This window comes from Labeo rohita, chromosome 7, assembly GCF_022985175.1.
Source record: "Labeo rohita strain BAU-BD-2019 chromosome 7, IGBB_LRoh.1.0, whole genome shotgun sequence".
Lineage (NCBI taxonomy): Eukaryota > Metazoa > Chordata > Actinopteri > Cypriniformes > Cyprinidae > Labeo > Labeo rohita.
This window is the reverse complement of record NC_066875.1, coordinates 36,270,071-36,285,584: the sequence shown is the minus strand read 5'-3', so window position 1 is coordinate 36,285,584 and position 15,514 is coordinate 36,270,071. Positions and strand designations below refer to the sequence as shown.

The 15,514-nt window shown below is 35.6% G+C and overlaps 1 protein-coding gene across 1 annotated transcript in view; it reads left to right on the top strand.

Annotated features, from left to right (window-relative positions):
* poln (polymerase (DNA directed) nu) overlaps positions 1-15,514 on the top strand; it is a 56,146-nt gene that overhangs the window by 27,190 nt on the left and 13,442 nt on the right. Inside the window, 4 exon segments of the mRNA XM_051113685.1 lie at positions 553-610; positions 1,981-2,058; positions 7,033-7,144; positions 9,982-10,064. Of these exon segments, the coding sequence (XP_050969642.1) occupies positions 553-610; positions 1,981-2,058; positions 7,033-7,144; positions 9,982-10,064 (331 nt within the window).

Genomic DNA, 15,514 nt, shown 5'->3' with positions numbered 1-15,514 from the left:
TATGATGAAAGTTGTCTTCACTAGTTCTGTCCTCCAGGGGAAAAGTGGGACTAATTATGGTTTTATTATTGACTACTCATGGCACCCCTCCACTTTAGGAGCATGAGGCCAGGGGTTGGTTTCAGATCCAGAGGTTGGAGACCGTCTGTCATCAGAAAGTTCAGATCTTGTGTTCAAAAAGCTGTCATGACTTTGCCAGATTAATACTTTATTTTTCTCATCTTATTAATGTCTTTCATCCCTCTCTAGACAGATAGAGGGCAAAGCGTTTTAACATTTCTTCTCAGAGACAGTTTAAATTAATTTAAAAACCCAGTAAGAGAGAGATCTCATTCATTTACTGATTGGACAGACACAGCTACACCGTGCTTTAGCGGCCCCAATTGGCATTTTATAAGCTCTGTGAAGTCTGCATATTTGTCAAAGCCAGGGCTAAATTTAACCTACTCTTTGTGTTGTGGTATTGGATGTGAGAGGCACTGTGCTGTGCTTTTCAGGGTGACTGAATCAGACGCTTTCAAATGTATAATAACTGGTTCTTTCCTCCTGCAGAATTTTCAAGCTCTTCCAAAGCAGCCACTGCGGATCTCTAAGAAACAGTACATCCAAGGTAAAGTATATGTGTAACCACACACTCACCCTCATGTCGTTCCCGTAAGACCTTTCTTCATCTTCGGAGCACAAATAAAGATATTTTTGATAAAATCCGAGAGCTTTCTGACCCTGGATAGACAGCAACACAACTGACACATTCAAGGTTCATAAAAACTTCTAATGACATTGTTAAAATAGTCCATGTGACATGATGCAAGGACCCTGTTGGAATTGCTCAGTTTCCTTTACTTCTTCCTCTTCTTCTCCAAAATTAATTGCATTTTTGAGGGCCTAAACATGCTCAAAAACTCATGAACTTTGCACACATACCAAAAGTGGTGAAAATTTACATCTGATGGGTTTCAGAAGTGGGTGTGACAAAATGGTTCGATAACGCCACCTGTAAAATTTCAACAAAGTTCCCCTTTGAGCTATATTTCACGTACATGTACGAAATTTGGTAGACACATGTAACACACCAGTACCTACAAAAAAGTCTTTCGGTACGAAGTCCAAAACCCAACAGGAAGTCTGTTATTTTAAATTTTGTTGGCAGGTTTTGTGCTGTTTTTGCAGTTTTCAGGCGTTGTATTTAAACAAACTCCTCCTAGAGATTTAAACAGATCAAAACCAAATTTGGTCAGTGAGATCTAAAGCCCTTTGAGACATTAAATTGCGAAGATCTTGTGTTTTCGTTGGAAGGCGTGTCCGTGGCGGCCTGACAAACTTCGATGTTTCGCAATTAAAAAAGGCAGTTGTTATATAATTCAGACATACATTGTCCGATCTGCATTAAAATTCACATGTTTGATAAGGGTCCTGTCCTGTATTCAGTTGTAGTCATAGCATCACCTGCTGGCAACAGGAAGTGGCATGTTTTATGCTCTAACAAACTCCTCATAGAGATTTAAAGACATCAACATTATATTTGGTCAGTCTACTCTAAAGGCCTTTGCGATGTTAAATTGCATAGATCTTGAGTTTTGTTAAAGGGTGTGTCGGTGGCGGCTTGACAAAGTTTGATGTTTCGCCATAGGAAAGTGTTATAGCTCAGCCATGCAGTGTCCAATCTGCACCAAACTTCACATGTTTGGTAAGAGTCCTGGCCTGAAGACATCTAAAGGCCAGTATTCAGTTATAATCATAGATGATAAAAGTGCTGGCATGAAGACATCTACATGCCAATATCCAGTTATAATCATAGCGCCACCACATAGTAGCAGGAATTTTGGCACATATAAATGACAGATTCCTCCTATGTTTACCACTTTAAATGTATATTGCCCACCGTTTGCTATTTTCCTAAAGCCACTGGGTGTTATGTTGCTGAATCAGTCTAATTATTTATTTTAACAGACGTTTTTTGTGATTTTTGTGACTGTATAGGAAAGATCTCTGACGTAGTGACTGTCCACCCACGTGCCATGTTCATTCCACGGGAGGGTTGGACCTTCCTTTCTGCAGGTGACTGTCTCTGAAAAGCAAAACTGTTTTTTCCAAAACCTCTATTTGATGTTAGGAGTTTGTGATGTGATGTGCACAGCACTAATGGTGTGTTTAGGACAAGCACTTGATGTGTCCTGTTGGTCTGGGTATGTGTTTGTTTGTTCTGACAGCACTGAGTGTGTGTGAGGTGTGTCAGTGTGTTGTTATATAACGGTGTCACAGCAAGGACAGCATAACCTGCAGCAGTAGAGGCCAGCCTTTAGACCCCCTGGCAATAGCATAATCACAACCTTGGAAACAGCCCGTTCTGGTCCACAATCTCATCTGCTGGCCTGGACAACAAAACTCTCTGTGACCCCCTAAACTCTCTGTGTGTGTATGAGAGAGAGAGTGAGATGGTGACACAAGGGAGTAATACGAGATCACTTAATTGGTTTTTGTCTCTCTGATATTTTTCAGCCTCAGGAGTACTCATTCATTTTATACGTTTGCTGACATGTGCATATTAAGTGTGTGTGTGTGTGCGCGTGCATGGGGGGTGGTTCAGTTGCAGTGTGAGTTCCTGTCCCTGTGGTGGCCTTGTCACATCCGATTGTGCAGTGTGCCCGGATGTTTCCAGAAGGAGAGCAGAGAGAGGCTAGAATGAGGACAAAGTCATCCCTCGTTCCCTGCTTGTCTGGTGGCCTCTATAGCACAGACTAAACTCCCCGCGTTTTATCCCCTGCATCTCCTGAAAGCTCCACTGAGCCTTCAGGTCAAACCATAATATTTCACTTTATCCTTTCAAATCGGGGTCTTTTTAACTAAACCATCATTCCCACATGGCTTTGCAACCTTTTTTCTTAATAGCTCCATCAGTCAATACCACCTTTCAATAAATCTGTTTTTCTGGAAGTCCTCTTTTCACTTTCTGAGGAGAAAGGTGAATCAAACACTAAACTACAGAGCCACAGCATTTTTGATAGGGCTTTTTTCACATATTCACATATTTTTTTAAAGTATTTATTAATTTATTGGGAAAAGAGATGGAAAAGTATGAAATTAGATGTAAACAGGATAGACTCTAAATAAGAACCCCAGTTTAACTATCTATGATAATCAGGATTTTTACATTTGAGCAATATGTAAATAAGGTAGCTTAGACTCATCTTTATAGATTAATGTGTTTGCTGGTTGTGTTGTTATTGTTAAGTCTAAAACCAAATTTTCATTAACTGAAGTAAAAAAGCTGAAATAAAATTAATATTAGATTAGAAAAATTAAAATTAGCTTACTGCTTACTGCAGCTTACTGAAATAATATTAGTGCTAAAATTGGTAAAACTGAAATATAATAATGCTAAAGGAGTATATTAAAAATAAAACAAATAAACATCTCAAAAGTACACTACCAGTCAAAAGTTGTTGTTTTTTTTCAAGTTTTTGTTTTCATCCGGTACATGACAATATCATACAAATCACAGATTACAAATTTTTACAAATACTGTGCATAATGCCAGAATATAATTAACAGAGGTAGACGGATTATTACATAAGGAGAGAGAAAATAAATAAATAAATAATATTACAAAAAAAAAAATAATAATAATAATGCTAATGAAAAGTCAAAATTATTGTGTTACATGTAAAGTCAGCATCACAAAAGACCAAAAGTCTTCCCAAACTGGAATACCCACAGGGACACCTGCTTTATTCTTAGAACAGTAATATTTTTAATGTTTAAAGAAGTCTCTTCTGTTCGCCAAGCCTGCATTTATTTGATCCAAAATACAGCAAAAGCAGTAATATTGTAAAATATTTTACTGTTTAAAATAACTGTTCAAGAAACATTTTTGATTATTATCAATATTTAAAACAGTTGAGAGGATTCTTTGATGAATACAAAGATCCAAGAGAAAGAAATTATAAAAATTAACACTTTCATTGTGCAAGGATTCTTTAAATTGATCAAAAGTGATGATAAAGACATTTATAATGTTACTATTTCAAATAAATGCTGTTCTTCTGAACTTTTTATTTATCAAAGAAACATGAAAAAATTCTACTTCTAATTCTAATTCTACTTCATAATAATAATAATAATGAATGTTTTTTTAAACAGCAAATTAGAATATTAGAATGATTTCTAAATAATCATGTGACTGGATTAAATTTTTCAATTCACCTTTGAAATCACAGGAATAAATTACATTTTAAAATATATTCAAATAGAAAACAGTTATTTTAAATAGTAAAAATATTTCATATTTTTACAATTTTTGCCGTAGTTTGGATCAAATAAATGGGCTTGGTATGCAGAAGAGAATTCTTTAAAAAAACATTAAAAATCTTACTGTTCAAAAACTTTTGACTGATAGTTTATGTAACAAAATTACAAAAATGTAAAACGTAATTTAAAAAATAATTCAAAACTGAAAATATAAAACAAAAAGCTAATTTAAAATAATAATAAATATAAGCTTGCATCTGTGTGAACAGGGAAACACATCTATTTGGAATCTGAGCACAGTGCTTATGAATATATCGATTTTGTATGTCTATGTTTAGACCATCTTTTCATTTATAAATCAATGTGGGACTATTTTTGCACTAAGACCGGACTCGTATTAATAGAGTCACACCTCTTCAATATATTCTCTGTCAGATCCTAATTTAGCTTGCTCCGAGTAAAAGAAATTTGCTCTTATAAGCCCAGATATCTAGTTATGAACCACAGACAACAATCTGGCTCTAAAGAGACATAAGAAAGCTATATTTGTGCTTGATTGGACTTTAAGTACTGTAGTATTTAAGATTAAGGCATTTTTAAAGACTCTAATTCTTAAACATGAGCGCATAATAACTCATCTTCAATCACACTCACTGATTGAAAGTGTGCTATTAATTTTCAAAACGATCTGATGATAACATGCATAAAAACAGGAGTGAGCTTCTGAACCAGAATATCAAACTGCTGTCACATAAACAAAATTCTGGATACATTTTGTGAGTAAAAAAAGTTATCAAAGCAGTGTATGAAGCAGCTTTCCATTGGTCATTGTAGTGAATTACACAACCCAGTAGAACATGAGTGAAATCAATGTGGAGAAGTTTATTGCCTTCACTTGAAATTCCTGATCATGTGGATGTCTATTGAAATGGTAAATGTAACTGCACCGTAACATTGTGATTAACATTGATTAACACCTCAACATTGTGAGAATTTTGCGCATGCAAGCTTCACTCACATTTTCCTCTGAGTTTTTTAACAGTATGATTTTAAATGCTCACCTAACCTGCATTTATTTGATCCAAACTACAGCGAAAACAGTAAAAAAAATATATATATATATATATATATATATATTTTTACTATTTAAAATAACTGCTTTCTATTTGAATATATTTAAAAATGTAATTTATTCCTGTGATTTCAAAGCTGAATTTTCAGCATCATTACTCCAGTCACATGATCCTTCAGAAATCATTCTAATATTCTGATTTGCTGCTCAAAAACATTTATTATTGCTATTATGTTGAAAACAACCGAGTAGGATTTATTAGGGATCATGTGACACTGAAGGAGGAAAGATGCAAATTTAGCTTTGATCACAGGAATCAAATAGAAAGCAGTTATTTTATATAGTAAAAATATTTCACAATATTACTGCTTTTGCTGTATTTAGTATCATATAAATGCAGGCTTGGTGAGCAGAAGAGAATTCTTTAAAAAACATTAAAAATCTTATTGTTCAAAAACTTTTGACTGGTAGTGTAGTTTGTTCCTTGGTTGAAAATGAGCTTTTAATTAGAAATGTACAAAACCAGAATGTAACTGTAAATCGTTATTTCCTCACAGGTATTCAGACAATCTATTCCTTTAGCTGTTTTGTATGCATGGAGTTGCTGACTTTATGCGTTACATATTCATTGTCATTATTCTGAAAGCTGAAATAAAAAGATATCACAACGCAAGGTCATTGACATTTAATAAGCTGCTAGAAAAACGGGAAGCTAGTCCACGAATAGACTTAATGTGACAAACGGCCCTAAGTAGCTGTAAAGGGAATTCAGTTATGGTGTTATGGCTCTGTACTTTAGGCATATTAGATTAATCCTAACTTAAACTGCTGCTATTGTGTTTCTAGCCATCATGATTCTGGAACAAGGTCAGCGGTAGCTCATTTAAAGAAGCTCATTTAGAGTCTAAATTCTGATGTAGTTTGCTCCAAAGTGGCCATCTGGTCCTCATCGAAGCATTCAGTTAAACTAAATAAATTAAAATCTTAAATGATTAATATGGTCTTTTTCAACTGGTTTATGTGAAAAAACGTTTTTAGAAAGAAATTCATATAAACTGAATAGCTCTGTTGCCATCTTCATTGTCTGTTCAAACGCTTAACTGATGCTGGACAATTTAGATCAGATTAACTTACAGTTGAGCTGCTGCTTCTGCCAAAGATAAGCCATTTTCTCTTCCTCCTTCTCTGAAACTGGTCTTGTACACACACACACACACACACACACACACATCAGTAAAGGGCAGTAACAACCACATCATTTCTCTTCTCAGGACCTTTCTCCCTTTATCAAATAAAGTTCAGAAATGGCAGTTTATATACAACGTTTATGCACACAATTTATTTCATAGTACACACAAAGGGCTATGTTGGGTGCCAATGTTGGTGTGTGTGAGGGTGAGTCAGCGCTCTGGCAGTCACTGCAGTGTACACTCTCTCTCTTTCTCACACACATACACACACACGCACAGTCTGTATTGCAATGTGAACTTATCCTCTCACACATTCGCTTTTATCTGACAGAAAAGCTGCTGGGTGCATTACTGTTCCTGCTGACACAGATGGGAGAGATGCCAATACACACACACCACTCACTGTCATCTTCTCCCCCTTTTATCTTTTTATTGGGAAGGAGAGTTATGAAAAGTTGTGGCTGAAGATTAAATTTGGAAGAGGTCATTATGACATCTGTATCTTTGTGTGTGTGTGTGTAGATTTCTGTCAGGTGGAGCTGCGTCTCTTGGCTCACCTGTCAGCTGACCCACAGCTGATGAGAATCTTTCAGAACACTGAAACAGACGCCTTCACTATGCTGGCAGCCCAGTGGTGGGTATACACACTCCCATATACACACAGTATTTAATGCACACACAGAATGCATTTTTTTTTTTCCAGCATGCATGTTTTCAGTTTGACACAAGTTTGGGGTCAGTAAGATAATTGTGTAATAATACATTTATTCATCAGGGATGTAATACACTGATCAAAAGGTAATTTAAAAAAAATGGAAGTGAATGCATTTATAATATTACAAAAAATGTACTTCAAATAAATCATGTGTCACTAAAGACTTCTAAAAATTCAGCTTTGTTATCACAGGAATAAATTAAATTGTTAAATATATTAAAATAGAAAACAGTTATTTTAAATTGTAATAAAATTTTACAGTGTTACTGAATATTTACAGACTTGGTAAGCATAAGAGACTTTCAAAAAATCTTACCAACTCCAAACCTTTGAATGATTGTGTACACCTGTTCTCATTTAGTTATGACAGAATGTTGTGCCCAGGTAGCAGTTATTTTAAACACTTGTTTTGTTATGGCAGTGGAGGCATCGTGAGAGTTTTGTTTTGTCTTGCTGACAGGACCCCCTAGTGTCTTTGCATTAGTAAATTCATTATGGGTTTTGAAAAATTCACACTCCAAACACACTGGAAAAAAAAAGGATTTACTTGATAAAATCTTTGTAACAATTTGCACATTTTAAGTAAATTTTCCTGCTACTGCACTGTACTGTTTACCTGTTATTGTTGAGTAAAATCTATCTTGAGTCTAGCTCTGCCATGCAAACTCTGTGTAATCCGGGTCAAAACACATCTCATTTTCTCCTCTAACTTCAAAATTGTCCTATGTTGCTGCAGAAGTACCGCCCCAGTGTTTACAAAGTGAACATGCAAAGAACATCGAAAGCCCTTTACAAAAAAAGGTAGAACAGCAATGTAGGATGATTTTGAAGTTGAAGGACAAAATGAGATGGGACTTCTTAACCATGAATGTGTCATTTTTGAGTAGAAAATGAACTCCAGATATAATACAGCTTGAAAACAGCAAAAAAAAATCAACCTTCTTAATTATTCATGCCCCAGTGCATGATGGGAAGACCAGTATCAGAAAACTTAAACAGGTTTTACTTAATTTTATAATGTTGATATTTACACTTCAATTTCTACAAGCTTAAATTGAGTACTAGTAGAATTTACTTGAACTAACTTTTTCAAGTAGAAATGACACGTTTTTCTGTAGTATTTGCTTCACAGAATGGTTTTTATCAGTGCACTCATTCAGAAAAGTGAATAGATTCTGTATGTCAGGTTAAATCTAAACCGTTAGAAATGCTGGTATCCCGTTGTCATACAACTCTCAAAGTATTAGTTCACTTCCAAAATAAACATTCCTGATGATTTACTCACCCCTATGTCACCCAAGATGTTCATGTCTTTCTTCAGTCAAAAAGAAATGAAGGTTTTTGACTAAAACATTCCAGGATTTTTCTTCATATAGTGCGAGCCAGTGGGTTGAAGGTCTAAACTGCAGTTTCAATGCAGCTTTAAAGGGCTCTACATGTTTCCAGCTGAGAAATAAGGGTCTTATCTAGCGAAATGATGAGTCCTTTTCTAAAAAAACAAAAACAAAAAAAAACTATGTATATACTTTAACCACAAATGCTCATCTTTCACTAGCTCTGTGACTTCAAGCATTACGTAATCACATTGGAAAGGTCACGCATGATTAGTTCTTCATTTGTGTACTTCGGTTCCACCAATTGCAAAATCGTTTGAGATCGTAGTTGTACCTTTTTTTTTATTTGTTTGTTTAAAGTCCATTTGATTTTGCACAATCGCTTTGTAAACACTGGGTCGGTACTTCTGCCTATGTCACATGTGACCTTTTCAACATGACTGTGTAAGGCTTGAGGTCAAGCTAGTGCAAGATGAGCATTTGTGGTAAAAAAGTGTATAAAGTATACACTTTTTAACCACAAATGCTCATCTTGCACTAGCTTGACCTCAGGACCTGCAGGAAATTTTTATTCAGGAAGTGAACTAATTCTTCAATGAGCACAAAGTTTTAGAAGAACTTTTTTTAACAATAGCATTTTTGTAAATGAAACAATTTATGTTATAATGGTTTTTTTTAATACTATATTTTATTTTATTAAAAGGACATTGATGTTTTTTTTTGTTATGTTTTTATTATTTTTTTATTTTCTACATGCTAAACGATTAAAAAGTTAATTTTTGTGACATCTCTGGTAGTTTATAGAGACTTCATGTCTGGTATTTAACAAACAAGCCAACAAAGTGTAATGTTCATATGGGTAACAGGTTAAGTTTAAAGAAAGCTAGATGTTCCATTTGTCACACATGCAAAAGGTAATAAACAGGCTGACAAGAGGGCAAAGTGTCCTGCAGTACCAGTCTGTGTGTTTCTCCCTGAGGCTGTGTGCAGTCAACCAGACAGAGAGCAAGACAGAGAGGTGATCGAGAGAGATGTGAGGCGATCAGTCTGATGCTCACATCTCCACGGTTACCGTAGTGCACGGTGACAGGCCTGTCGAGACAAAGTGTGATTTGACTGCTGACACGAGCCCAGTTTGTGTGTGTGAAGATGCCTCATTTTCTAATGACCCCAGATCATCACAGCATTTCTGTTAGCATATTCCTGCTTTTATGTATGTATGTATGTGTTGCTCACTCAAAAGATCTGAGATTTTGATATGATTAAGTGTGAGTGCTGACCCAACACTGGCCGCTGCTCTAATGCAGTAAGACATCTGCTGGGCAGCCTCTGATTCACTGTCACTGTACAAACACTGATGCCTCCAGCATACCAGCACTGCTAGCACTTTCATTACATAAATGTCTCTGTCTTTGTCTTTAGGAAGGGTACGAGTGAGGACAGAGTGAGTCTGGAGGACAGAGAGCATGCCAAGCGTATCGTCTACTCTGTGGTTTATGGAGCTGGTGAGAATTGTGTTACCCATAATGCATGCACACCATCACTTCAATCTACAGGAAGTACAAAACATGTCAATATTTACCATGAATTTTACCACTCACTTTTCCCTCCAGTGGTTGATGCACACAGTACCATGAACTCCTGCATGCTGCTATCTTTGCTCATGGGCGCTCCCCTTAGCTGTAAATACCATGCTACTAATTACTGTGGAGCTGCAAGAAAATGACATCCTGACAGTGCTGATAGGATGATGCCACAAGGGAACATGTACAGTCAAAAGGCCATTACTAGCAACACTTATTTAGGCAAATAAGATGTTATTTAAAAAGCAGCAGACAGGGAAAAATATAAGTTTCAACATGAGCAACATAAGGGTGAATGAATGATAGAAATTTCATTTTTGAATGACCTATACTATCGTTCAGACGTTTCAAAAATATTTTTGGAAGTAGTCTCTAGTGCTCACCAAAAAATAAAAATAAATACAGCTAAAAACAGTAATATTGTAAAATATTATTACAATTATTGCATTTTAAAGTATAATAACAACTGTATTTCAGCAGCCATTCAGTGTCACACAATCCTTCAGAAATCATTCTAATATCCTGATTTGGTGCTCAATAAATATTTCTTACTATTATCAATGTTGACAACAGTTCAAAACAGTTAATATTTTAATGGAACTGATACATTTTTCTTCAGGATTTATTAAGGAATATGAAATTAAACAACAGTTTATATGAAATAGAAATCTGTGGTAACAAATGGCTTTACTTTTACTTTTGATCAATTTAATGCAAGAATAAAAGTATTATATTGTATATGTTATATTACATTATCAGTGTCAGTAGTGGCAAAAGTCAGTGTTGTATAAAATTATTAATTTCTTGAAAAAAATACTAGTGTACCCAATAAAAAAAAACGGGACATTTAGATAGATGGATAGATAGATAGAACAATATATATAACAGTAGAATGATAGAGTGATAGAAAGATAGAATGATTGCAGATTTATAGATAGAATTGAAACAGATTTATAGATAGAAACACAGTTATAGCAGATAGAACGATAGATGGAACGATAGAATGATACATAGAATATAGATAGAACATAGAACGGTATATAGAATGATTAAAAGATGGACAGAACAATAGAAAGATGGAATGATAGAACGATAGATGGAATGATACAACGATAGAGCGATAGAAACAGAATGATTAATAGAGCGATAGAAAGAAAGTGATTGATAGAACAATAGAGCGATAGAAAGATAGAATGATAGATAGAATGATAGAAACATAGAACCATAGAAATGGAACTATAGATAGATAGAACGATAAAATACAGATGGAACGATAGATAAAACAATAGTGATAGAAAGAATGATTGATAGAGCGATAGAAAGATAGAATTTTAGAAACATACAACAACAGATAGAATGATAGAACGATGGAGTGATAGAATGATAGAAAAATGACAATAGAAACAAAACGACAGATAGAATGATAGATGGAACGATAAATGATAGAATGATAGAGCGATAGAAAGATAGATAGAAACAGATAGAATTATAGATAGAATGAGAGATGGAACGATAGAGCAATAGATATATAGAATATAGATAGAATGTAGAATGATAGATAGAAAAATAGAATGATAGAACCATAGAGTGATTGAAAGAGAATGATAGAAACGGATAGAAAAATAGAATGATAGATGGAACCATAGAACGATAGATACTGTATAACAAATGATTGATAGAAAAAGAATTATAGATGGATAGAATGATAGATGGAACAATAGAACAATACAATGATAGATAGATGGATGGATAGATAGATAGATATATAGTTAGATAGATAGAATAATAGATTGAAAAAGAATATAGAAACAGAATGATAGAAACAGAACAACAGATAGAAAGATAGAATGATAGAAACAGATAGAATGACAGACAGAATGATAGATGGAATGATAGAATGCTAGATATAACAATAGAATGATCACGCGATAGAAAGATAGAATGATAGATCAATAGAAAGATGAGAATGAGAAACAGAATGATAAAAACAGAATGACAGATAGAATGATAGATGGAACGACAGAATAATAGATAGATAAAAAAAATACTGATCCCAAACATTTGAATGCTAGTTTACCCTTTTAATAAAAGCTGGGAGCATTATGGATTTGGAAACTTTGAATTTTAAATGAAAGGGGAAAAATATAGGGAAGTCTACTGATGAATATTAAAAAAAAACTGTAAATAAACTATAAATATTCTTAACTGTATTTAGGCATAGGCAAAGCAGAGATACATAATTTTTTTTTTTTTAATTAAACACGTAGACATTGGAACAGATAAGAAAGGTTGTGACCTACACCGGAGGGCTTTGCTCTCTGAGTCAAGTGCAAGAGCCTTTTTGTTCATAGTGGTTGCTAACAGAGATCTCCCAGAATGTGGCCTCCATGACTACAACCTTACTAGAGAAGAATCTTATTATGTGTGTGTGTGGAGGAGTGAAGAACCGATGGAGGGTGTCACTGTTCTACTTTACTTCAACTGGGTCAGCTTGAGTGTATCTCTGTGTTTTTTCGCTCGTTTATATTTTTCAGTCTAGCAACTCACAAGTGGCTCATCAAAATGTGTGAGCATCAAGTTGCTGAATACAGAAAAAGACATTTATTGCACTCTCACAAAGACGTAAGGCTTGATGCGCCAGAACGAAACATTTTCATTTCGACCACAATGTCATCTCAGGAAAACCGAGAAACAGTGAGACGGCGTGAGGAAGGGAATAATGAGAAACTGAGTGCTAGTAGAAAGTGAGTGAGAGAAAGAGGGGGTGAGAGCGCTACAGTGTCAGCATATGTTGATAATCTTGCAGAAAGCGAAGGATTGCCATGGTTACCGAATACTAAAAGGAGGAGTAGCGTAGAAGACAATCAAAAACACACACACTCATAGGCGAGGGGGAGGGGTAGAAACACACACACACACACACACACAAGTGGGTCAGAATATGAGAGACTAACTATTGAGTATCCCAGAGAGAAGGATGGTTTAGAGATGCAGTGGTTGGAGTAATTAGGCAAAAGGAGGGGCACTAGAGAGCAAATGATCTCAACCAGTGATTGAACTTCTGTTTGCCTGCTGCTTCCTTCATCTCCCTGCTCACAAGCTTGATATATTAATCTCTCCCTCTGTCTAGAAATAATCTCAATTATAGGTAAGACAGAAGGTCAGATAAAAATGAGCCTGAATCGTGCTGGGATATGAACACCATCCTGCTTTATTCAACAGGTCACTGTGCATAAACTAAAGGAAGTAGCATGGGTTTCAGCCATGTCATGTGACTGTTACTCTGTAGTTGGCCTGATGAGAAAATCATTGCATTTTTATGGTTGGCGTATTTCACACTCTCTAATGCAAGCTGTTAGTAGCTACATCTAATACTACAATATTTCCTAGGTGTTCATTTGTGCTGCTTGCAAAGCATCATTGGTGTTGTTCTGAACAAACCTTTAGACCTTAGTATTAAATAATATAGTTGTTCACTTCCAGAACAAAAATTTACAGATAATTTACTCACCCCCTTATCAGCAAAGATGCTCATGTCTTTCTTTCTCCAGTCATAAAGAAATTGTTTTTTGAGGAAAACATTTCAGGATTTCTTTCCATATAGTGGACTTCTATGGTGCCCGTAAGTTTGAACCTCCAAAATGCAGTTTAAATGCAGCTTCAAAGGATTCTAAACAATCCCAGCTGAGGAAGAAGGGTCTTATCTAGCGAAACGATCAGTTATTTTCTAAAAAACTCCAATGGAGGATGATTTTCTTTTGGAAAAGAAAATGAGATGGGATTTTTCGACATACCCTTACTGTCTTGAACCGGAATACACAGAGTTCACACACAGCTAGACAAGTCGAGCAAAAGTATTTAAATTGTAATTTTTTTATTTTAGAAATTGTCATTTTTTTAGAGCCCTTTGAAGCTGCATTTAAACTGCATTTTGGAAGTTCAGATTTACGGGCACCATAGAAGTCCACTATATGGAGAGAAGTCCTGAAATGTTTTCCTCAAAAAAACATAATTTCTTTATGACTGAAGAAAGAAAGGCATGAACATCGTGGATGACAAGGGGGTGAGTAAATTATCTGTAAATTGTTGTTCTGGAAGTGAACTTGGTTCCACTTTATATTAAGTGGCCTTAACTACTATATACTTACATCAAAAATAAGTACAATGTACTTAATGTGGTAATATTGTATTGCAAAACACATTTGCTGCTATTGAGGTGAGATATGAATAAGGTTAGGGAGAGGTTTGGTGGTATGGGTAGATTTAAGGGTAGGTTAAGGTGTAAGGGATGGGTCAACAGTGTAATTAGGGGCCAAGCACCAGAGGTGCGGTGGCACCTATTGTATCCGTTGGCGTTATTATTATTCCGCTTCTTCTTCTTCTTCTTCTTCTTCTTCTTCCTCTTCCGCCGCAAGTCTATGGCAGCCCATAGAACCGCTTGTGGGAAAGTTGTATAATTTTGCACACTGATAGAGGACAGTCCCAACATTAACCATAGCAAGTTTGGAGTCTCTAACTCAAACTCTCTAGCGCCACCACTTGTCCAAACTTTCAAAAGATTTATGCTAATAACGTTTGAACCGTAAGTCACACAACAAAAATTCTTTTTTCCTCTGATTCCTTGGCTTATGCCGAGTTGAATGGACACCAAAATTCAAAAATCGTAAGGTTTAGTTTTTTCGCTATTCTCAATTGTTCGTAAAACCTACTTTTTCGAACTCGTCCTAGGCCGTTGCACCGATTGTCACAAAAATTGATCCAGATCATCTTCAGACCACGCTGGCAAAAAGTTATGGAATTCAAGTCGATTCGTCCAGCCGTTCACGAATAACACGCGAAAGAATTCTACGAAAAGCTAGCAAAAATCAATGTGAGGCTATATCTCCGTAACAGTTTGGCATATTGACACCAAACTTGGTGTGTGTTATAACAAGCATGACCTGAGCCTACCTGCAGTGTTTCGGTGCAGTGCCCCCTAGTGGTCAGAAGATACGAAAAATGGCTATTTTTCTTTATAACGTCTGAATGATTTGTCCAAAAATCACAAAACTGGTCTCTTTAGATTCGGTGTGTCATACCGAGTCGAACCATATCCAATTTTCCCATGTCAGCCATTTTGGGTGTCGGCCATTTTGAATTTAGCTTTAAAATGCTGTATCTTGAGAACCGATTAGCGTATCGTTTCGACATTAATTACAAAAATGTTCGGTACCATGCCCTGAATGTACATAAAAATTTTGGGGCCAGTGCCACCTTGTGGTCAAAAGTTATAACGAAATTTCAAAAATTGCTAATAACTTTTGCGTACATTAGCCTATTGAAATGAAACTGATTTTGATAGATTCCTTCGGTCGTGCTGAGAACACCGATAC